General features: G+C 41.3%; 1 protein-coding gene across 4 annotated transcripts; it reads right to left on the bottom strand.

The window, feature by feature from the left end:
• Window positions 1-487: 487 nt before the first annotated feature.
• On the bottom strand, window positions 488-16,997 carry LOC124874725 (gap junction gamma-1 protein-like). Of its 4 annotated transcripts, none has more exons than XM_047376203.1 (3): window positions 16,649-16,997; window positions 14,848-14,925; window positions 488-2,942 (listed from the first exon to the last, which is right to left on the bottom strand). In XM_047376203.1, the coding sequence occupies exon 3, from the start codon at window positions 2,891-2,893 to the stop codon at window positions 1,517-1,519; it is 1,377 nt and encodes a 458-aa protein (XP_047232159.1). In that variant the 5' UTR covers window positions 2,894-2,942; window positions 14,848-14,925; window positions 16,649-16,997; the 3' UTR covers window positions 488-1,516. The 4 variants fall into 4 exon arrangements, with proteins under 4 accessions (XP_047232159.1, XP_047232158.1, XP_047232160.1 ...); XM_047376202.1 differs by having other exon boundaries at window positions 16,732-16,997; XM_047376204.1 differs by lacking the exon at window positions 14,848-14,925 and having other exon boundaries at window positions 16,732-16,997.
• Between the last annotated feature and the right edge of the window lie 6,918 nt (window positions 16,998-23,915).

The following is a 23,915-nucleotide window of genomic DNA, read 5'->3' as shown; positions in this document are numbered from 1 at the left end:
TCTCTTCTTACATCATCTGCTGGGGAAGCAGCATCAGAATCGGGGACTTAAAAAAGCTCAACAAGCTGATAAAGAAGACTGGCTCTTGTTCTGGGGACTCCTCTAGAACCTCTGGAGATCATTGTGCAAAGAAGGGTTCTTCATAAAACAAAGAACATTATGGAGAACCCTGAGCATCATCTTCATGAGACTGTTGTACAAGAGTGTCTTCAGAGGCTTCTTCAGATCTACTGTAAGGCAGACCACTACAGGAGATCCTTCCTGCCTATGAGCTACAACAACATTTAATTTCCATTTTGTATTAATAAAGTATTTTTTGAATTGAACTGAATTTGAAAAACCAGTCCTTTTCCATTCCTGTCCAGTAGATGGCGATGTTTTTGTAAATATCAGTCTAATCGGATTATTATCTAGTAGTAAACTGTAATGAAAATCAAATGTTTTTTATGAGTCAGATTTCAATTAAACTGTCTTATGAAAGACAAACTCCAAAGAGAAAATGCTGTCTTTTTATTGAAAACATTAAGTCATTTAAGAGTAAAAAATAATCTCTGATCAAACCAAACATTCCAATTTAACAATTAAAAATCACATTTCTAACAGGTAAGATTAAACATGAGATTGGGGTGCTCGCTGTATTGCGTAATACATCAACAATTGAACTAATGTAAAAACAACTTGCACAGAAACCTACAAGATATATAAAAAAACTACCTAAAATGTAAACATCAAAATGTGATCAAATGGAAAAATCTCAAAACATAATGAAGACTTAATCCTTTCTCAGTCTCAAAGAAAAAAAAAAAGATTAGAACATTGTAAACTCTTATCTCTAAATTGGTCTTTCTGGATTAGGAGAACAATCCACATCAAGCTGGCTCAGTGGAAACTGTTTTGCATTCTTAGAAACAACATTAATTAAGAATTAGAAGCATTTGTACATAGACAGCCGTGTCACGTCAACTTTAGCGACAATAATAATTATAATAAAAACTGCTGAGTCACCGTTAAGCAGTTCTTTGGCTCTTCAATGAAGGCACTTAAATAGAGGTCTCTGCTTCCACAAGTAACTGATATTTCTTAACATCAAATAAAGGAAATGGCACAAAAATACCAGGATATAAATATCTATTGACGATAACTTCTGTGAATTTCTTAGTTAACTTGTAGCTAAATAACCAATTTCTTTAGACCCTTCCGTTATGTAGTGGGGTAGAGCTAATCTTTACTATAACTGCTTAGTGTTGAATGTAAATAATAAAACAAGGGAGAAATACTGCAAAGCACTTGCTAATACTAACTGAAATAAGCCCTACAACATTTTCTGTCTCTGAAGAACCGCTTTTTACCCCAGAAAGCTACTTCAATAAGCGTGTTATGACTGTTGGAGAGACACAGTATTCACATTTTTATTTAAAGAAACATTTTACAAAATGTTGCATTGGAGCCAATATCTGTAATGTAGCTGCATCAATTATAACCTCTAAGGCCTGTGTTTGAACAGTCTATCTTTATTTCAGATCCACTCAGAACTCTTTATCACTCCATATTTGCTGCTGTGGCTTGTGCCACTGCTGCCCCTGTCAGTGTCACCCTTGCCGGAGGCATGCCAGGAGGTCTGCCGGTGTTTACGTTCATGGTTGGGCTTACTGTTGTTATTACCGTGGCTCTGCAGCTGACTGTAGGTCTGGTTGTTAGAATTCATCTTCTTCTGAGCCTGGCCCACATCTTTATCAGCACTTCTGCGACCGTCTCCCCTCCCGGCTCTGCACAGGTTCTCATCATTTTCGGCGTACTGCTGACGCTCCTCTTGTGCGATGTTCACGTGGTTCTGTCGGCACGTCATCTTGGCATTGGTGAGATCGGTGATGGGAAGAGGTGGAATGTGGTTCCCTTTGGACATCAGAAGAGGTTTGATGGCGATGTTGTACCCTGGAGGGGCTGATGGTTCGTTCCAGGTAAAAGGGGAGCTGCTATAATCTTCACATAATCCTGCCTCATTAATTGCTTTATTTCTCTTTGTGAGTCCGTACAGTTCATTGTCGTGCAGGTGTAGTTGGCGGGAACGCATTATCTCACAGATGGTGCCCATGCCCAGTTGAAGCATCTCCCATAAATTGAGTACCAAACAGAGCATAGAGACAGCGTACATGATGAGGAGGAAGATTGTTTTCTCCGTGGGCCGTGATATGAAGCAGTCCACGCTATGCGGGCAGGGCAGGTCTGAGCACACGTATCTGGCAGGCACAGCAAATCCATACAACACATATTGACCACAGAGGAATGCCACCTCCAGGATGGCACGGGCCAACAGCTGAAAAACATAAATGCGCATCATTCCATCTTCTTTTATTCGCTGACGACCATCATGGCGAACCTTTGCTTTGACTTCTCTTGCACTACTGTCTCCCTTTCCAGCTAGACCCCCATCATCCTCTGCCTCCGTCACTTCATAGATCATCGGGTCTTCCTCGTTGTCATCCTCAGCCTCTTCGATGCCTCTGTGCTGCTTTCTGTTTGCCAGGTAAGCCTTCTTGAGTTTATTTCGTGAAAATCTGCACACTCCCCCCATATCTGCCTGGTCTTCTGCCCGAGCGATTTTGTTCACAGCGTAGCCCAGATACATAAGGGAAGGTGTGGCCACCAGGATGGTTTGGAAGATCCAGAAGCGGATGTGTGAGAGAGGAGCGAAGGCGTCGTAGCAGACGTTCTCGCAGCCCGGCTGGCCTGAGTTGCAGACGAATTTACTCTGCTCATCGTAGTAGATCGACTCGCCTCCCACGGCTGTCAAGACTATGCGAAAGACGAGGAGGACGGTGAGCCAGATCTTGCCCACAAACGTGGAATGATTGTGAATTTCCTCTAGTAAGCGAGTCAGAAAGCTCCAGCTCATGGTAGTAGCAGGAAAACTACAGCAAGAGGCAGCATACACCTTCTGTTACCTGTGGACGGGAAAAAAAACTAGCTTAGGGTTATAATAACAAAATTCACAATTTATTCTTTGACTTACTGAGCTGTTGAAGAATGAAGATTAGATCTGATAAATCAAACCCAAGGTTGGCATCCTGCAACTTTTAGATGTGCCTCTCTGTCTAAACACCTGATTCACAGAATTAAGTCCTGATTCACAGAATTAAGTCTTTAGCAGAACTCTGTAGAACTTGAGTGCATGAAGAGGTGAATCAGTCCTTTGATTCATTGTGTTGGACTTGGGGCACATCAAAAGGTTGTAGAGCACTGGCCCTCGTGGACTGGAGTTCGACACCCCTGGGTTAGTTGCACATAGGGAGGGATCTTTGGGAATTCATCTTTACAAAAACGTTGGAGGAAAAACAAGCCAAAAGCATCACAGATACTTCACTGTACGTATGAGTGGGTATAAGGTGCTTTTCATCATATTTGTCTTAGGCTATATTCACACTGCAGGAAAATGCTACTTTTTATTAAATTAATGAAGCAATTGTAACTACATTTGTCCGTGTTGAATACACAAATCAAATAAAAAATACAATCAAAGGCACAAGCGGTGGACTAACAGCCAGAATATGATACAGGGGCTCCACTTTTCTTAATTTTGGTTTACCATTAACTTGTGATGACATGCTCTAATGCAGTGGTTCTCAAACTTTTTCTGTTATGTCCCTCTTTTAAGAATGAAAAATTTTAATTTTTCTAATATAATTTGATACATCTTTTGCTTATTCTTGGTGAAGATAAAATGTCCAAGAATGCAACCTTTTCCTGATTCCTAGAATAACTGTGAGAAACGTGCTAAGCTTACAGATAAGACCACGCTATTCATACCCTCTGCAGATTTACAGTCATATTCAATAATCCTGAATTTCCACAGTGTGGGACAATAAAGGATCTTTCTATTCCATTCTAAATTAGAAGATGTGTTCTGATGAGGCTTGTTGGTCAGAGTAAAAGTACCTTTTGTGAATCATAACCTTTAAGCATGTATTAAACATGTTTCATTAAGCACATATATTAAAAATGTTACTAGTCTGATAAAATATTCTAATCTTCAATGTTGTGTTTTCATTAGTTGTAACCGGAAAGTCATCATAATTAACAAAAATAAAGGCTTGAAAACATCATTCTGTGTAGTATTTCTATATAATGTGCATCACTTCATAAACTGAGTTACTGAAATAAATGTACTTTTCAATATTCAAATTTGTTTATTTAAAATTACTTTCATTCAACTAAGATGTTTGTTTCTGGTAGGAAATGACACAGGCCTCTCTAAAACTATAAGAAATCATCATAAAATGACTATCAAGTATATCTGTTTTTATCTAAATTTGATTAAAACATTTACTAACCTTCCATTTCACATAGATTATTTGTAAACACCCTTAACATTTTTATTTAACGCTATCACATATTTTATAAGGATGTTTATTATTTTCCAACTGATCTCCTTGGCAATGCTCCAGAAATCTCTCTGATGAGGATTTGCGAACATTTGTGCACTGGAGGACAATATGGGTCAAACACATAAATAACTAAAGCGCTGACAGCAGCTGTTTGCAAGCCAAACTAAACAAATTAAAGCGTACTTCCTCTCTAACTACCTAACAAAGTCTACCCAACTCCAGCATCATAAAACCCAGTAGTGTGGTAAAGCAACGGCCCTGAGAAGACTGTTCATCCATCCAGTCCTATGATTCTATGGGAGAGATATGACTCCCTAACAGTTTAAATGGGATGTTTGATTATTATTTCCATAAACAACAAATAAATCAACACTTACCTTTTTGGTTAATGAAGAAAAGAAAATCTAAGCAAAAACATTTCCCCAGGACAAAAAGTAAAAACTATTCCCACTCCTCCCAAAATGACCCCTTCTTAGTGAGGTTCCCAGTAAGTATGAGAAATAGGGTATCCCCTAGGTGATATCAGAAGACAGGAAGTTGACTCAGATTACGCCCCCCTTTACAAAGAATCCAACAATAAACATAAGACTGCCAAGAGGAAAAGTCACAGGAAGAACTGGATGTTTTAGTCTGGAAACACTAACCAGCATCCTACAGCTCCAACCAACACCAATCTTCAGTGGAACTGGATCACATTCAAAAAGTTCAGGGGAAAAGGCCTTTTTCCTTTTAAAAGTAAAAATAATCCCAGAAATCCCTTTACAGGAATGTCAAACTTCTTACAGCGGTAAAAAAAAAGAAATCTGTATTTCTTGTCTATGTATGCCCCCAACACACACAGAATGAATCATAGAGCTGGTTACTGTATAAATGTAGAGGTCATAAACTCGTATTTTCTATTCTTCAAGGCGTTTTTCTGCCCTCGATGCTGATGTAGGGTATCATTGTTTGACCGCTGCATGTAGCAAACCTTCACATAAACAAACATAGTTATAAATGTCTTTCATTTTCTTTACAATGTAAACAAATACAGAAGCACTTAAACTTCATGTATAAACACACCCTGGCTGATCTTCAGAATAAAAAATGAATGAATTGTCCTGATAAACATCTTTTTAGGAAGGGTCACGACAGAACTGAGCTCTGGTTGAGTATATTCATCCATTGATTTCTTCACTTTTTTTTTACTGATTTATTCATTTATAATTATACAAAATCGCAATCGCAAAGGATAGCTTGGATGCATTATTTGGCAAGATATTATATTTCAAGTGTCAGACATTCACCTTTGCATATTAAAAATAAATTTGACCAGTTGGATGGACTGTGTATGGCTTTAGTGACTGAGATGCTAAAGGGTGTGGGGGTAATTTATTAACTATGCATCATTGGTTGACAAAGTGTTTGAAGTAGGACACATTTTAAAATACATTATATAGTCATCTTCTGCAGTATATGTCATCTGTTCACAGAAAAATAACTTTGGTACTCAAATGAAACCCCACACACATACCACACATTATGTAACCATTTAACACCTCTGTTTAATGAAGGTACCCATCTGTTCCAGCTGATTTCTAACTTGTTTAAAAAAGGTTTTAAAGGCACAGATTTCAGTGTTAGTAAATTAATAATAATGTAAAAAAAATTCAATGTTTTGTTGTTTCTCTTTTAGTTTAGTTCAGCTGTTTTATTTCCTTTAACCTATGTATACCAACTGTTCATGGCCTCCACACATCTTTATCGCTATAATGCCTGCACTTTGTCTAATAATAGACAGCAGACTATCACCAATGAATGAGTTAACACGCTTCCTGATGTCTGCTTCTTTGAAGAAGAAAAAAAAAAAACAACTCTTTTTCACCGTTTCATTAACGGCCACGTGACTTTTAAAAGTGCACATCTGGCCACGTTGTGTAATGTAGCATGTGGAGGGCCAGTGGCACAGCTACATCCGGACCAAACACGAATCCTACCGACAACCAGAAACTGGTACAACCCTCCAGACTGCTCACCTTCTACTTTTGCAAATGAAACGTCCCTCCAGAATCATGAGCAATAACCTTGCAAACAAAAAAATCCAAAACCTAAGAAAAGGACAAATGAACCTTATTTTTAGGTAATATGTCCTGATTGTTTTGATTGACCCAACGTTCCTTATATTAAACACATTTGAAGCCATCAACCTCTCCAGTTTAAGTAGTTTCATGAACAAATAGGAGCCGTCTACAAGACATTTCATACATATAATCTGTCAATTCATACCTTCCTTGAAGACAGTTTTTACCTGCTTTGACAATTGATTGTTTCATTTTCTTTAGTTCATTCACAGTCTACTGTTACAAAAAGTGATTATGTTACTCCAATAAATAGAATCTACCAGCAGGAAGTCACTCATAGTTATTGTACTATAATTAGGGGTCATGTTTCATCATATTTTATAAAGTAAAATGGCCAAGAAGAGGATCAGAAATAATGTGTAATATAATATGTTAAGGAAAATAATACACCAAAAATAAAATTATACAGGAAATTTGGGCTTTTTTTAATCTTCACAATTCAACAAAATACTTATATGATTAGTAAACTGTTATACAATGGTTCGGTATAGTGTAAAAATTTGTTTGTACACAGACTTTATAGCTTTATAAATCAGTTTAGATAAATGACATTTAGTACAGGTGATTTTTATACTAAACTTCCTCACAGCTTTATTCAGAGATACACAAATCGGTATATGTGATAACTATGTTATCAACCTTGTCACATAGCAATGCCAGGGTTTTTATTCTGACAGAGTGTTAACCAGTAATAACAAGACAAAACAAAACTCTGCAACGTTTTTACAGATGAAGAGCTTTTGCAGATGGTGTGAGTTGCAACTAAATAAGAAAAACACCTTTTCTCATAAATTAAGCATATATTTGTATTTAGAAGGGGGTCTATTTTAAAGCAAGTGCAATTGTTAAATTGCCAAAACCAAGTAGCTTTATAGTGCCTTTATTAAGATTTATAAACCTTAATTAGATGAATGGTACTGGTGACCTGTCCAGGGTGTACCCTGCCTGGAGATAGGCACCAGCTCCCTCAGGACCCTGTATGGAAGAAGCAGGTATGGAAAATGGATGGATGAATGGAATTAGATAAATGGGGAATGGGACGCTGTGTGGACATCTACTGTAAAAGTCATCTTTGCAGAAAACTGTCTTTCTCTTCTGACAAAAACATCATAGCACGCTACTGAAATTATGGCCTCATGCTGTTTGTTTCATTTGGAAAGGTTTGATTGTACTACTTATATACTTTTCCTTTAGCTGGATTCAAAGATTTAGTTGCCACATCTTAACAATTTGGTGAATCACAGTTCATGAAAGAAAATTCCAGTGATCTTTTTTCCTAAATAGGGTTAATATTTGTTGGCAGAAGTGCAAAGCTAGTAGACACATACCCCCATATAATGTTTTGGATAAAGAAAAATGAATGCCACAATTTTTAGAAATGTATTGCAAAAAAAAGTGTAAGTGGTATGAATACTTTTCCAAGGTCCTGCAAAGGTCATCTGTTGAAATTACTGGAAAAGTCATACAAGTTTTTGAAAAAGGCCTAAATATCCCAAACTGAAAACTTGGGAGCGGTGCTGCTCACCGTGTCCAGATGTCTACCATCCTGAGACCAAGAACCTCCTGTACCCTACAGAGCCAATAAAAGAGCCAGCTTTGTACAAGCCTATCTAAGTGGGCTTCAAGCTGTGAACACGAAGGTTTGTGGTTGCTTTCAAAGGTCTAAAAGTGGTGCTCCACCCAAAGGCATTTGAGAAGGAACCACTCACCAACTATTTACACAAACGGCAACTTTAAAAAGATTGTAACATGCTGACTATGCTGTTTCAAGCAGTCTACTGGTAGGAATTCTCCATTAATTAGATTCTCCTTAGTCTGCAAGAAGCTGACTTCAAATAAAGGTGCCTGATTACACTAAACCAGTCAAGATGCATACTACTTTATGGTTAGAATGCCAAATAAACCAAAAACATTCGCAACATACAGTATCTCACAGAAGTGAGTACATCCCTCACATATTTGTAAATATTTTATTATATCTTTTCATGGGACAACACCAAAGATGTGACAGTTTGATATAATGGAAAGTAGTCAGTGTACAGCTTCCCCTCAGAAGAACTCCAGACACGTCCATTAACTTCTAAAACGTTGGCAAACATCAGAACAAGCCTTGATATGTTATGATTTGGAGTTGTTTGGTTTTTGGCTTCGGGTTTTTTCTTTATATGTTTTTCACAGTTAAGGTTTTTAATCGTTCCATGCTGGAGATCCTCTTTGAACCATCTACAACTAATCTGGATTTTTTCCCTGGATCACTTTTTGCCGGACAGCCGCTCTTGTGTACCCTCCAGTCTGATCGTGTTCGACCTGCCCGCTCTCCCATGAGACTCCTCTGGACCATCAGACCACGTTGCCTACCTGCGCAGCAGTACAGCCCCAGACTCGCATCTCTCTCCCCCGGGCGGATCCATCCCGCCTGAAAAGTGAGCTAAGCTTTTTGTATTGTTTTTTTCCCTACCCTGGCCACCACTCACCATCTGCCGTTTCCTTTTCAGCCTGACCTCCGACCACGCCCCTCTTTGACTGAGTTCTCTGTTAATCGTGTAAATAAACCATCTTTAACCCACGCTTCTCTGTTTGAGTGTTCTCTCTGCATGTGGATCAAGTCGGCCTTAAAGAAAACGATGAGAGAACACTCGGGCCAGCCGGACCCAGCAGAGACACTCCAGAGAACCGTGTCAGAACACGGACACCTAATCCAGGCTCACGTTTCGACCCTCCGCTCCCTCCTCGACCAGCAGCAACAGGTCAGTCAGCAACTAGAGCAGATCACAACCTTAGTGCAGCACTCCCTGGGAGTTCTGCCCGCCTTGCCCCCGGAGGGCGCTGTACCTCCTCCGGTGACCCAGCAATTACCACATAGCCGCGATGTAGCGTCCCCCACTCCGGAAAAGTTTTACGGGGAGGTTGGAAGCTGCCGGGGGTTTTTGTTATAGTGCATGCTGATGTTCAATAGGTCCCCACAGTCGTTCCCTCACGATGACGTTAAGATCTCCTTTGTGTTAGGTTTACTGACCGGCAGAGCATTGCGGTGGGCGGAGGCAAAGTTCGCTAATCACAACCTGGCTGCACCTATGATGAGTTTATTAAAGATTTCAGGTTAACGTTTGACATTGATATGGACCAATCTAGTGTGGCTCGTTGTTTACGGGCGCTGAAACAGCATAAACGTCCCCTAACTGAATTCACAATAGATTTTTGTACTCTGGCAGTAGCATCTGGATGGAATTCCAGCGCCCTTAAATCAACTTTCTTTCAGACCCTAGACGAAGCTTTAAAAGACGAGCTCACTCTTCTAGACGAGCCTGATAATTTAGATGAATATATTGCTCTAGCCGTACGCCTGGACACCAGGATGAGGGAGAGGAGACGAGCCCGTACGGAGTGGACCACTGCTAGAGTGCATCCCGCTTCTCCTTCCTCGTTTTCGGCTCAACCGGTGCAGACACCAAGCCAGCCAGAGCCCGAGCCCATGCAGTTAGGTAGGGCGCAGCTTTCTGATGACGAGCGGCAACGCCGCAGAGAAGCCGGTCAGTGTTTCTACTGCGGCTCCCCAGAGCATCTAATATCCGCATGTCCGGTTCGACTAAAAGGGCGGGTTCGCCGGTTGTGAGGGGGCCATGCTGCCAGCCACCCTAGTTATAAACCGCCGCACCATTCCCCTGACTGCCCTGTTAGATTCGGGGTGCAAGTTAGATCTGATCGACCTGGGTTTAGTCAGACAAATGCACATAAAGACTGAGGCTTTAACTATGCCGCGCCAGGTTCTGGCCTTAGACGGCCAGACGCTCCATTGTATAACTCATAAAACTGAACCACTCAAGCTAGTCCTATCTGGGAATCATAGAGAGGGCATTGCTCTGTTTGTTTACCCCATCTCCCAGGCCTCGTTGGTTCTGGGTTTCCCATGGCTTCAGACACATAACCCCCATTTAAATTGGGTAGATCTGAGAATAGAATCCTGGTCTAACCAATGCGTTTCTACCATTTTACAGTTGGCCGTCACCCCTAGAACTCTTGTGGAGGGAGAGGAGAAGGAACCGCCGGGTCTCACCGGGGTCCCACATGAATACCACAACCTTAGCTCGGTGTTTAGTAAATCACGGGCCTCGTCCCTTCTTGCTCACCACCCCTATGACTGCGCTATCGACCTCCTACCGGGCGCTCCATTGCCCTCCAGCCGGCTGTACAAGATCTCTCGGCCGGAGAGGGGGGCAATGGAGAATTACATAGCCGAATCCCTCGCAGCCGGCATAATTCGGCTGTCCTCGTCCCCTCTCGGAGCCGGTTTCTTTTTTGTTGGCAAGAAGGACGGTTCCCTTCGCCCTTGCATCGATTATAGGGGCTTAAACGCCATAACAGTTAAGAATAAATACCCGTTACCTTTGCTGTCCTCAGCTTTTGAGCCCGTTCACGGAACGACAATTTTCACTAAGCTCAATCTTAGAAATGCTTACCACTTAGTCCGGATCCGCCAGGGGGATGAGTGGAAGACTGCATTCAAGACCCCACTGGGGCATTTTGAATACCTGGTAATGCCTTTTGGTTTATGCAATGCACCTGCAGTATTTCAGACTCTAGTAAACGATGTGCTACAGGACTTTTTGAACAATTTTGTTTTCGTATACCTGGATGACATTTTAATTTATTCCAGAACTGCCGCTGAGCACCGCCCACATGTCCGCCTGGTGCTGCAGCGCCTCCTAGAGAACCAGCTTTTTGTCAAGGCGGAGAAGTGTCAGTTCCACCAGCCTTCCGTCAGTTTTTTGGGATTTATTCTCGAGAGTGGGCAGGCTCGTGCCGATCCAGACAAGGTTAAGGCCATAGAGAACTGGCCAGTTCCCACTACTAGGAAACAATTACAATGTTTCCTAGGGTTTGCAAATTTTTATAGAAGGTTTATTCAGAACTACAGCCGGATCGCCAGTCCCTTGACGGCCCTGACGTCCACCAAGGTCCCCTTTGACTGGGCCCCCGAAGCCCAAGCTGCTTTCAACGAGCTAAACAGTCGGTTCGCCCAAGCCCCGGTCCTCATCCACCCCGACCCAGAGAAACAATTCACACTTGAGGTGGATGCCTCGGACACGGGAGTGGGAGCGGTGTTGTCTCAGTGTCAGAGCCTGGATGGCAAACTCCACCCCTGCGCCTTTTTCTCCCGTCGCTTGACGACAGCGGAGAGGAATTATGATGTTGGAGACAGGGAGCTGCTCGCCATCAAGCTCGCCCTGGAGGAGTGGCTGGTTAGAGGGTTCAGAGCACCCCGTGCTGGTTTGGACTGACCATAAAAATCTGTCTTACCTCCAGTCTGCCAGACGCTTAAATCCCCGTCAATCACGCTGGTCATTTTTTCCCCCCGCTTTAATATGTTGATCTCTTTCAGACCTGGAACCAAGAACATTAAACCTGACGCCTTGTCCTGCCAGTTCATCTCCGATGACTCTGAGAGGCAGGCCACACCAATCCTCCCCACCAGCTGTACTCTCGGGGCCGTGACCTGGGAGATTGAAGACCGTGGGCGGCAAGCCCTCCGTGCCGACCCGGGTCCGGGCACTGGACCACCTAACCGCATGTTCGTCCCCACTGCTGTGCAGTCCCAGCTGATTACCTGGTTCCACTCCTCAAGATTCGCCGTGCATCCCGGGATCAGTCGGACCATAGCTGCGGTCACTAGGCGCTTCTGGTGGCCCACTTTGCACCGTGACGTCAAGGAGTACGTTTCCGCCTGCCCGGTCTGTGCCCGGAACAAAACATCTAACCGACCACCTGCAGGTCTTCTGCAACCACTGAGCATTCCCCACCGACTTTGGTCCCACATCGCAGTGGGTTTTGTCACAGGCCTGCCAACATCCCACGGTATGACCGCCATTATGACCATTGTGGATAGATTCTCTAAAGCCTGTCATCTCGTTCCTCTTAGGAATTTGCCTTCAGCGTTCCAGACCTCCAGGCTCCTGGTGAAGCATGTGTTCCGGCTCCACGGCATACCCCAGGACGTGCTCTCCGATCGGGGCCCCCAGTTCACCGCCCGGCTCTGGAGGGTGTTCTGTACAGCTCTAGGTGCAAAGGTCTCACTGACATCCGGTTTCCACCCGCAGACCAATGGGGAGGTGGAGAGGCTAAATCAAGAACTGGAGGCTGCGCTCCGCTGCGTTACATCCTCCAATCCCTCAGAGTGGAGCACCTATCTGCCGTGGATTGAGTACTCACACAAATCTCACGTTTCTGCAGCAACTGGATTCACCCCATTTGAGGTCTCATTGGGGTACCAGCCACCCTTATTCCCATCTGACGAGAAAGCGATCGCAGCGACGTCAGCACAACAGTTTGTCCGGAGGAGCTGGCACATCTGGGACGCTATGTCAAGGGCTCTCCACCAGACAGGAGTCCAAAATAAACGTTATGCTGACAGGCGGCGTGTCCCTGCACCGACCTACCTCCCGGGCCAGAAGGTGTGGCTGTCTGCACGGGACATTCCCCTCAAGTCTCTATCCCGAAAACTCTCTCCCAGGTTCGTAGGCCCGTACACCATCGAGTCCCAGATAAGTCCTACCTCCGTCCGCCTTCGCCTGCCTGCCAGTTTCCGGATTCACCCCGTTTTTCATGTGTCCCAAATCAAAATAGTCCAAACCAGTATGCCCTTCCCTCCGGCCGAGCCCCCTCCACCCACCTGGGACTTCCAGGGCCACCCTGCCTATTCTGTTGGTCGGATTGTGGCCTCCCGTCGACGAGGTAGGGGGTGGCAGTTCCTGGTTGACTGGGAGGGTTACGGTCCAGAGGATCGCTCCTGGGTTCCTCGATCGTTTATTCTGGACCCGACCCTCATTAGGGACATCTGGGCTTTTCAGGCCGGTTCCTCCGGGCCGCCAGGTGGCGGCCGTTGAGGGGGAGGTGGTGTCAGAGTCTGCTCTTCATCCTGCCTGCTGTTTACCTTCTTCCACCACTAAGGGCGCTGGAGCCGGGTCCTGAGTTCCTGACAGGTGCACATCATCGCCTCATCAGCTGGAGGACTCTATGAGGGCGGCTCCCCAGCACTCCTACGCCTGAGTGTTTTGATCACTGCGGTAGTGATCACCTGGCCGTACCTTGTAATCCTGAGCAGTAGTTCTCTGACTAATTGCCTGTTCTGTCTTCCTTGATTCCTAGGCCTGTAAGCCGAGCTTCATGCTGGAGATCCTCTTCGAACCATCTACAACTAATCTGGATTTTTTCCCTGGATCACTTTTTGCCGGACAGCCGCTCTTGTGTACCCTCCAGTCTGATCGTGTTCGACCTGCCCGCTCTCCCATGAGACTCCTCTGGACCATCAGACCACGTTGCCTACCTGCGCAGCAGTACAGCCCCAGACTCGCATCTCTCTCCTCCGGGCGGATCCATCCCGCCTGAAAAGTGAGCTAAGCTTTTTGTATTGTTTTTTTTCCCTACCCTGGCCACCACTCACCATCTGCCGTTTCCTTTTCAGCCTGACCTCCCACCACGCCTCTCTTTGACCGAGTTCTCTGTTAATTGTGTAAATAAACCATCTTTAACCCACGCTTCTCTGTTTGAGTGTTCTCTCTGCATGTGGATCAAGTCGGCCTTAAAGAAAACGATGTCAGTAGTCTCTTATATGTTTTTCCTGACAACAAAAAACAAATTGTCACAACCAAAGTTTCAGCAGGTCAGTTTTAAAATGATTCTCAAGCTTCTTAATTCAGTTAGGAAAGCTACTAATATGGTCTGACAATGCATAATCTAAATCATAACTAACTTCATGATAGGTTTCTAAACATATAGGTTACTGAACACAATAAAGCCCTGTTTTGCTCCTGCTGATTAGGTCTTTATGGAGAAAATGCTAGCAAGTTATGACCTTTTTACCCTATATATACCCTTTTTTTTTAAACATTGTTCCATGTTGCAATGTCAGATGTTTCCTCTTAGAGAAAAAGCTCAGAATACATCAGAAACCATTAAAACACGTTATAAAGAAACAAGAACGCATCATAAACCTTTCTAGTAGGTCAGTATACTGAGGTATAATTTGAGGAAGGTTTTAAAAATTCAATACCACCCAACCTCACTGCATAAACCATCAATTATCCTCCCACGCAGCTGAGAACTAACCATTTTTTGTTAGAATAAAATGTTATTTAAGATGTTCATAGACTTTTACTCATGGCCAGTGCAACAGAAACATTGTACAAACAACTGGGGAAAACCTTTCTAACTAGTTTGCACCAACTTCTAAAAAAGTTGGTGCAAACTAGTAAGTTTTTTAAAAATGTTCTTAAATATGTACAACAAATACTCCAAACGTTAAAGTTAAGATAAAAACTTTCAGGTAATAATTGTGTTACAACTGTTACCTTTTCGTGTAATTGTTTTGATTTTCTCTTCTCCAACTTAATATCTTATCCAGAATTTTTAATTCATGGCCCATTTGCCTGCACAGAGAAAAGAAAAGAACAGCTTCAAGATCGATTATGTTATTTTTAAGGTCAAAAAGAGTTTAAACAAAAAAAAAAAAAAAAACTTTTCTTCAGGTTTAGTGACAATATTTTGCAACATTTGCACATCTTGAAAGCCAGTACCCTATAACATGCCATCTTTAATTCAGGCCTCAGTAAAACCCAACATCCTGACCATCAGTTATAGTCTAAGCAGTCATCTGGGTTTAGTGGCAGTTTCATTAAGGTTCCTCAAACTAAAGTTGGCATCTGATTCACATCACTGCTTACAGATGATTGAAAGCTTTTGTGAAAACAAAAAAATTGTCAATTTCCATGTTTTTAGTAACATTAAGAGCAAATCTGGTCAGGTCAAGCATGAGAACAGCAATAGTTAAGACTGATAAAACCTTGACTTGATTGATTTATTTTACAGTAATAATAGATTGTTTAAAACAGTTTCTGATGTGTGAAACTTTTACTGTCATTGTAAAAACCAATAGTTTTTTATGCTTTATACAACATTAGGTTAACCTTAGAAGGTGTCAACCTCAGAAAGCACAATAACTGGCCAAACCTGACCTGATTAATTTTATACTAAAAACAGATATTATTGTGTTGTAATACTCCAGGCCTGCTTTGACCAGTGCTATATTAAAGATGGCACAGGGCTTTAGCTGGCCGTGAAGGCCAAAAAGGATCAATATCACCTTCTTTACTTTTTTTATTTACAAATAGAGCAATGGTTCGACATACAGCAAACTATATTTTTGACCGGTGAGAATAATTGAGTCCAGGTTTGATTAGTGGACATACGCTTGACCTATTTTATGTTGCTTTAATACTCAGAGGTCTGCCTTTTATTTATTTATTATATTGTATATGTTTTTATAATGCAACAAATTAAGCACATGTTTAACATATCATCAGATGTATTTTTAATTTAGTTGGATCATTGTAAAATAACTCAAAGTTTGACTAGTCCAAGTCCTGCTGTTCTCAGTCTTGACCCTATGTAAGGTGATCCTAATGGTCAAAAAGCATTCAAATCGCCATTTAAAAAAAAAATATACAGCAAAGCTTTTATACATTGCAAACTATTTTTTTAATATTGTTTGGTCAGAGTAGATGAACTCAGTCAACATTAGATCAGTCTAAGAACTGCTGTTTGTAACATAAAGAGAAAATGTTCAAAAGCCAACTTCTATGTGTAAAATTTGCTCCACAGATCCGTTTGTAGAATCTGAAAGGCTCTAATTGCTCATTGATGTCCCAATATAAATACTATAGAAAAAGCCTTTAAAATAATTAGCCAGGAGATTAAATTAAATATGGTCGAATTTCCTATTGTAACCCCAAATAATTTACTTTAAACAATAGAAAATATAATAGCAAGTATTTAAACAGGAAAATCTACAGTTGCCTAGCAGCTAAACAAATGTGGTTTAGATGCTAGCACCTTGCTAACTCGAAGGAAAAGTAGCCTAGCTAGAAATAACTTTAAATATGAGAACAGCTTAATGTAAAAAAGGTCCAAAAGCTTAAATGTACACTTATATGAGCTCCATTCTCATTCTGCAAAAACAAAATCGAAATAACATGTTTTTTTTAGTTTGATAGTAGACACAATTAACAAATTAGTTAAGCCTCGAACGTCTAAAATCTTTACTAGCGAAGATACATTTTAAATATACACCTCGATATTTCGTTATAACCTCACCCTTTTCCCCAAATCTTTTGGCAGCAGGTCCTTTAACAAAATTCTCCCAAACTATTTTACACAGACGTTTTTCTCATGCCCACCTTTTCCGAGCACATCGTTGGGTTTAACGTTATCAACCCGGCAGAATGCAGACAGTCCAGCCAAGCACGATTGAAACAAAATCCCCGCCGAAACACAAGCAGCGTCGACTCTCTGCTTTTACTGCCCGTTCATACACTCACAGGGGGTTGTAAAGAAGTTTTCCCTTATTTTTAAAATAATATATCCTCTTCTTTCTTCTCCCAGACAGCAGTAGAAAGGGAGCGTGGATGTTGCTGAAGACAAACTGCCCGAACTGACTGAATCAAGAAAGGAGGGGTGTGTGTGTGTGTGTGTGTGTAAGAGAAAAAGTCAAGCATCATAGGGTAGATTTTTGTCATGGGTTTTTATTATCTACAAATATATTAAACAAAATGGTCTTAATTTTGTCCAGTTATATTCAAAATCATCATTGTTTTAGGATTGCATGTAGTCAAATTCTGTCCACCTTTCAGTAATATTACATTAAAACAACTTGGGAAGGTCAAAAAACCCAATTTTTAAATGCTACTGTCACGGATTTATCCTTTTCTCATCTTTGACTTTTAAGTTTATGAAACTGGAATATGTTCAAACATGGCCCCCAAACCTTCAGGGGGGTTCCCATAAATGCTTGAATTTTAACACAGATCTATCAGTCTAAAATCGTTTTGTTAACTTTTTTGTTAATTTGATTAGATGAAGATTTAAAGGAAGTGGCAAGTTTACTTTGTAAATGTGCAAAGAATATTTTAAATTTTTTGATTGTTGTGTAGACATATAGTTACAGTCTGATGCTACGAGTATAATGTTTTTTTTGTGCGTGTTTGAGCAAAGTTTGTTCACCATTAATCTCAGAAAATAATAACCAATTATCCTTGAAGACATGAAGGGGGGGCTGAACGGTGGCACAGTTGGTAGCACTGTTGCCTTGCAGCAAGAAGGTCCTGGGTTTAATTCCCAGCTGAGGGTCTTTCTGCATGGAGTTTGCATGTTCTCCCCGTGCATGCGTGGGTTCTCACCGGGTACTCCGGCTTCCTCCCACAGTCCAAAGACATATCTGTTAGGTTAATTGGTCACTCTAAATTGCCCTTAGGTGTATGAATGAGTGTGATTGTTTGTGTGTTTGTGTGTTGCCCTGCGACAGACTGGTGACCTGTCCAGGGTGTACCCCGCCTTTCGCCCATAGACTGCTGGAAATAGGCACCAGCTTCCCCGCAACCCACTATGGAATAAGCGGTAGGAAATGACTGACTGACATGAAGAGGGGCCCCAAATCAAATTTTGCTTAAGTCCCCATACAACCTTGGGCCAGCCCTGTATTAAAGGGTCAAATTACTTTCTCAATTAAGTTAAAGAAAGACAAAAACATTGCCATGTCAGGACTTTAAAAGACAATATATACAATGTTTTCATATGCGTATTGTGAGCTCCACTCTTATTGGTTCCCCTGGTAAAGATATTTTAAAAACCCAAAGCCATTTTAAAATCACTGGCTACAATATTTTGCACAGCTGTGAGCTTTTAGAAATGAAGCCGGCATTGCAGGAGGACAGGTGAAAGATATGGGGTGCGGCATCAATGTCAGCATTACTCATAAATGTGTGGTGAAAGTCTCCCCATACCAGTCTTCTCAAAACAATAATGGCGGAGGAACTGAGTGTAGCAATCCTGTTGTTGGACGAGCACATCCTCGAAATTTAAATTACATATCTCAATTTCTTACTCCTCTTGTTGAAAGTTATTTCTGAGTTTTGTTTAGGCTTTTAATTCCTGCAACTGGCTTGTTGCAAAACCATACATCATCACTACATCAATCCCTTAACCCATGAAGCAGTCAGCTGATGCAGTGCTGTAACTATCTTGCTTGACAAGTAAAGGCATAACAGAGGGGGTTGACTTCAACCCCCTTGCCACATTGATCCTTTCATAAAACATATGGAGACATAGTTTCAGTTAAAGTCCCAATAGCACCTTGGGATGATGAGGACACAAAGACCTTTTCTTGGCACGCCTCCCACACAACCATTTGGCATGTGTAGATATCCTGTAATCGCTGTTTCGGAGAATATGTGACCCCCAGATGCCACTCTTTGCTGTAAGTGAGGTTTGAAGATTTTTTTAACCTCCCTTACCATCCTGCTCTCTGTGTGTGGTGGCAAAATAAACGTAGGTTCTCATCCAGCCTTGTATGTTCCAGCTGTTTTAAACTTTATAAATCATACCTTTGACTTCAAAATATGAAAGATTAGGCATGTAGCTATTTTATCTTTTTGATATTTCCTTTCTTAATTGAGTGGAATATTTTTTTTTCAGTTTTGAAGAATGGCTAAGAGAAAAAGGTCTCTGTGTCATGAGTTACTTACATTATCTCACAAAAGTGAATACGCTCCTAAGTGAAAATCGTTAAATTGTGCCCAAAGGATCAATATTTTGTGTGGTCCCCATTACTTTGCAGCTCCGCCTTAACTCTCTTGGACATGGAGTTCACTAGAGCTTCACAGGTTGCCACTGGAATCCTCTTCCACATCTCCATGACAAGTACCCAGAGTTGGTATATTTTAGAGACCTTGCACTCTTTCAGCTTCCATTTGAGGATGTCCCACAGATGCTCAATAGGGTTTAGGTCTGGAGATGTAGATGGCCAGTCCAGCACTTTTACCCTCAATTTCTTTAGCCAGGCAGTGTTCATCTTGCAGGTGTGTTTGAGGTCGTTATCATTTTGTAAAATTGACCTACAGCCCAGGTTCCAAAGGGAGGAGAACATGCTCTGCTTCAGTATGTCACAATACATGTTGGCATTCATGGTTCCTTAAATAAACTGTTGCTCCCCACAGCCAGCAGCAATTCTCCAGCCCTAAACCATGACACTCACACCACCTGTGGCACCTGATTGCCGCCACACACACTTGAAAACATCTGAACCAAATAGGTTTATATTGGTCTCATGAGACCCCGGAACATGGTTGCAGTAATCCGTGTCCTGTCTGTTTGTCTTGAGCACACAGTTTGTGTGCGTTTGTGCATTATCTTTAGAAGATGCTTCCTTCTCAGACAACGGCTATGCAGACGTGTTTGATGCAGTGTGCCGCATACGGTCTGAGCAATGACAGGCTGACCCCCCACCTCTTCAACTTCTGCTGCATTGCTGGCAGCACTCATACACCTATTTTTAAAAGGTAACCCATGGATATGATGCTGAGAATGTGCCTTCAACATCTTTGGTCGAATATGGCGAGGCCTGTTCTCAGTCGAGCCTGTCCTGTTGAACCGCTGTATGGTCTTGGCCACCATGCTGCAGCTCAGTTTCAGGGTGTTTTGGGGTCTTCTTAAAGTCAAGTCCATCTTCATGTAGAGCAGCAATTCTTTTCTTTAGATCCTCAGGGAGGATGCCATGAGGTTCCATGGTGAGCTTCCAGGGACCAGTATGAAAGAGTGTGAGCACGATAACAACAAAGTTAATACACCTGCTCCCCATTCAAACCCGAGACTTTGTGAGTCACATGACACTGGGGAAGAAAAATGCCTAAAATCAAAGTTTTCAGTATGAAGTCTGAAAATCAGTGAAATCAGTGGCACATGGTGTGCATCAATGCAGGATGTATTGGAAAGTGTTGTAATGTGCAATTGAAATAATCTATAAAGCAAAAGGCGACAACATACCTGTGGAGCAGAGCCAAGTGAAGTTAGTTGGCACTGAAGTAAAAAAAAAACTGAAACCCTTACAAGGTCCTCAGGTGTCCCATATCAGTAATCAGTGTTGCATATGATAAATTCCCAACCTAACCACAAGCTCCAACAATGGCAGAATGAGTTATTATGTTAAAAACTGTTATTTCTTGTCAGCATGTAGATCATGCTGACAATTCTGAATTCTTGAAGGTTTGCAAAGAAAGGAGTTATTATTTTTTCTCACATTTAACTTCCTCAAGGACATGCAGATAAAATTCAAACATTGTTTTCTCTGCAGCTTGTGACCCTCAAACAAGGGAATCCTTTTTGTTCTCTGCATCTTTTCTCAAGGACATTAGATAAACTGCAGCCTAGACTGGCCAGGCTTCCATCATCCTTTCCAACCTCCTTTTAACTGACTGTCTCTTCCGCTATTAAAGCTATTAAGCTTGACTTTTGGCTGCCATTGTGTTCTTAAACTATCACCTGAAGAATCAAATGGGTAGCAGCGGTGGAAAAAAACTCAACCCTAATCAGCCTGATTGTGTATTGGCACCGGAGGTATCGTACTCTAATCCAAAATGACCTCCTACAAGCTTGAAGCTCCCTTAACTGAGTTATCTTTCACCTCGAGGTGGAGTAACTGAATGGAGAAGAATCGATGAGGTTATCCATAAAAGCAATCATCAGACAGCAATGGCAATTTAAGGCATCTCAACAGCTAAGCGTATCCCGTTTTGATGAGAAGAAGGGCTGCATCAGCTTATGTGTGGAAACTGACAAGGAGACACAAGCTGGAGAAGATCTTTAAATACCATTTGTCATACTTCTCCCAGCTATTGATTATTACAGGATTTTTCACATGTTTTACTTTTCTCTTGAGGTCAAAGCAGCATTAAACATTAATAGACTGTTTGAACAAGTGACAGACTCAGAGAAAGGCACATTGATCATTTTTATGCTACAACCGCAAACAAATGTAATGTTTTTATTATGATTTTATGTGATAGCCCAACACATAGTACTGCATAATTGTGAATTAGAAAGAAAATGGTACAAAAGTTTTACAAATAAAAATCGGAAAATTTTACTCTGATATGCTAATTAAAAATCCAGTGTCGCAAATTACCATCAGAAGCCACCTAATTTGTAATTATTGTCAATGTTAATGCAACATAATCTTGGTATAAATCCAGCTGTTCTGTGAAGGCAGAGGTTTGTTAGAGCACATCCAGAGAACAAACAGCATTGTGAAGACCAACTTATGGAAAAGCTTAAAGTAGGGTTAGCTTATAAAACAACCACATGGTGAGACATGGCATCTAAACTGACAGGCCAGGCAAGGAGAACATTAATATGAAAAGCATCCTTAGGTCACTGGTAACTCTGGGGGAGCTGTAGAGATCCAGAGCTCAGGTGTGAGAACTATTAGTCGTGCATTGCTTTATGGAAGACTGGTAAGAAAAAAGCCCTTGTTGACAGAAGGACACATGAAGTCATCCAAGCAGTTTGCCACAAGCCATGTAAGAGACACTGCAAACGTCTGGAAGAAGATAATTAACACTGTAGATCAGGCCTATTTACTATCCCCATGTTAAAACACAGTGACGGCAGCTTCATTCTGTGGGGATAGTTTACTTCAGCAGCGACAGGAAACGCTCTGAGGATTGATTGGAAAATGGATGATGCTAAATACAAGCCATTAAAACGAAGAGACAGCAAAAAACCTGAAACTAGGTAGAGGTCCACTTCAAAGCAGGACAACAATCTTAAACATTCAGCCACGCTCCTATCCCAAAAATACTTCTGGTGGTTCTGTAAATCATTCGATCAGGTTGGCCCAATCCAAATGTATGTTGCACTGTTTATATTTTTATTTCTAAAGAATTTTAAAAACTTAACATAATAAAATAAAATAAATAGGTTGTAATGTGACAAAATCAATGTGTGTGAGTACTTTTGACACATGGGACAAATAAGAAGTAAAGGAAGAGTGGGTCTGTGTTACATCTGCTTATTACAGTCAGCTTTTCATTGAGGAACATACAAGATACAGTCATTGACAATATAATGTAACACCACAACAACAGCACAAATTCAATCCTCCAAGTGGTGGAGATCGGATCAGTGGAATACCAAATGTGGAGAGGGAACAATGTGATGATCCCTGTTGTGAGACTGAGTTCAAAAAGAAGAAACAGACGATGTGACACTGATTAAGAAGCTGAATCATCAGATTACTCTGGTGACTTCTTCATCTACTTGAACTCACGTGACATGAAGCACCGCATATTTTCTTTGTCATCACAGCCTTGAGCCTCTCCTGTCGAATCCTATGAGAGATACTGAACGATGTTTCATGAATCTGCATCAGCAGCGATTATTCTAATGTGAGCTGTTTGTTGTCTCCCATCCTCTGCTGAGAGGGCTGAAGGATAGAGTTCAAAGGACTTAACAAAGTCACTTCACTGTTTGGGGATTTAGATTTGGCGCCATCTGTTGGTTAAAAGGTATAATTGGAAGTTAATATTCTGTACAGGTGTGGGTGAAAGAAAAAAATAGAAATCTACTTGCAAATAGCTGAAGAGACAACATTTGATAATTTAATGGAAGAAACATTTTTCAGTTTGAATTGTATTAAATAATACTATGATCAAAAACGCTGCTGTGTAAATTACTGAATGAATTTAAGATCATGAATATGCAAAAACAAAATGTACAAGCCTGGCAAATATATTAATATCTCTTGAACTTCATCACATTTTGCAACTTTACAACCACAAAATCCACTGAATGTTATTGTGATTTTTTTCCAACAGACCGAAACAGACTAGAGAATAACCGGGAAGTGTAAATAAAATGGTTTTCAAATTTTTTAAAATAAAATAGGTATTCACCCCCACTTTGAGTCAACACTTTAGACTTAAAGCTACAAGTCTTTCATGTATCTTTAATCTTGTCAGTCTTCGCTGCAAATTCACTCAAGTTCAATGGGATTGGATTAATGTCTGAGAACAAACATTTTTAAGTCTTGTCACACATTCTTAAAGAAATGTAGGTCTTGACTTTGACTGTTCCAATTTATTATGTGAATATTCTTTGATCTAAACCTTTCCATTGCATCTCTTGTTGCATGTTTGAGGTCGTCTGCTGATAGGTGACTGTCCCAGTCTTTTGCAGCCTCTAACAGGTTTTCTTCTGGAATTGCCCTCATATTTAGCTCTAAACATCATTCCGTTAACCCCCATAGCCCCATAGCATGATGCTGCGATCACCATATTTTACCGTAGGGGTGATGTGTAGTGTTAGTTTTCTTACACACATAGCACATATACCCTGCTTTAAACTTCTCAACTTTTTATCTGACCAGGTGGACTCTATTTACTGATTAGGTGACTTCTGAAAGCAATTGGTAGAACTGGACTTTTTTATGAGCAGTAAAGAAGGCTAAATACATAATTTTTCAGAGAACCATGTGTCATTTACTTTTCAATTCACAATTATGCACTTCCTTGTTGGTTTAATTAATAAAATT

Source organism: Girardinichthys multiradiatus, chromosome 10 (assembly GCF_021462225.1).
Source record: "Girardinichthys multiradiatus isolate DD_20200921_A chromosome 10, DD_fGirMul_XY1, whole genome shotgun sequence".
Lineage (NCBI taxonomy): Eukaryota > Metazoa > Chordata > Actinopteri > Cyprinodontiformes > Goodeidae > Girardinichthys > Girardinichthys multiradiatus.
Note: the sequence above shows the minus strand (reverse complement) of the source record. Positions and strands in the feature narration are given on the sequence as shown.

Coding starts and splice junctions, on each gene's coding strand:
- LOC124874725 (XM_047376203.1), bottom strand. CDS start 2,893: ATGAGCTGGAGCTTTCTGACTCGCTTACTAGAGGAAATTCACAATCAT.